The sequence below is a fragment of the Coturnix japonica genome, unplaced genomic scaffold (genome assembly GCF_001577835.2).
Source record: "Coturnix japonica isolate 7356 unplaced genomic scaffold, Coturnix japonica 2.1 chrUnrandom695, whole genome shotgun sequence".
Lineage (NCBI taxonomy): Eukaryota > Metazoa > Chordata > Aves > Galliformes > Phasianidae > Coturnix > Coturnix japonica.
Window position 1 is genome coordinate 23,968 of NW_015440059.1, and position 813 is coordinate 24,780.

At 56.7% G+C, this 813-nt stretch overlaps 1 protein-coding gene across 1 annotated transcript in view; it reads right to left on the minus strand.

Moving 5' to 3' along the window:
* Nucleotides 1–813, minus strand: part of LOC107307599 (1-phosphatidylinositol 4,5-bisphosphate phosphodiesterase beta-3-like) — a gene marked incomplete at its 5' end in the record, with an annotated part of 23,955 nt that overhangs the window by 17,491 nt on the left and 5,651 nt on the right. The window contains 1 exon segment of the mRNA XM_015851123.2: nt 212–296. Within this exon segment, the coding sequence (XP_015706609.1) occupies nt 212–296 (85 nt within the window).

Sequence of the window (813 nt, forward strand, 5' to 3'; positions counted from 1 at the left end):
CCCCTATGGACCCCAATGACCCCACTGACCCCATAGAGACCCTATTGACCCCATAGAGACCCCATTGACCCCACAGAGACCCCACTGACCCCATAGAGACCCCATTGCCCCCATTGACCTCAATAACCCCATAGCCCTCATTGACCTCATTGACCCTATTGACCCCATATCCCCCACTGACCCTATTGACCCCATAGACCCCATAACTCACCGGGTACTTGTCCAGTGGCTGCAGCAGCAGCGCGTCCCCGAAGATGGAGCGGCAGTAATCCGCCATCTTGGCCTGCTGACGGGCGCTGTGGGGTCAGAACGTTATGGGGTCAGGGGGGCAATGGGGTCTCTATGGGGTCAATGGGAGTCAATGGGGTCAGTGGGGCAATGGGGTCTCTATGGGGTCAGTGGGGGTAATGGGGTCCCTATGGGGTCAATGGGAGTCAATGGGGTAATGGGGGCCATGGGGGCAATGGAGTAATGGAAATAATGGGAGTCAATAGGGTCAATGAGGTCTCTATGGGGTCAATGGGGTAATGGGGTCTCTATGGGGTTACTGGGGTCTCTATGGGGTCAATGGGGTCCCTATGGGGTCAATGGGAGTCAATGGGGGTAAGGGGGTCTCTATGGGGTCAATGGGGTAATGGGGTCTCTATGGGGTCAATGGGAGTCAATGGGGGTAATGGGGTTTCTGTGGGGTCAGTGGGGTCTCTATGGGTTCAATGGGGTCTCTATGGGGTCAGTGGGGTCTCTATGGGGTCAATGGGGTCTCTATGGGGTCAGTGGGGTCTCTATGGGGTCAGTGGGGTCTCTATGGGGTCA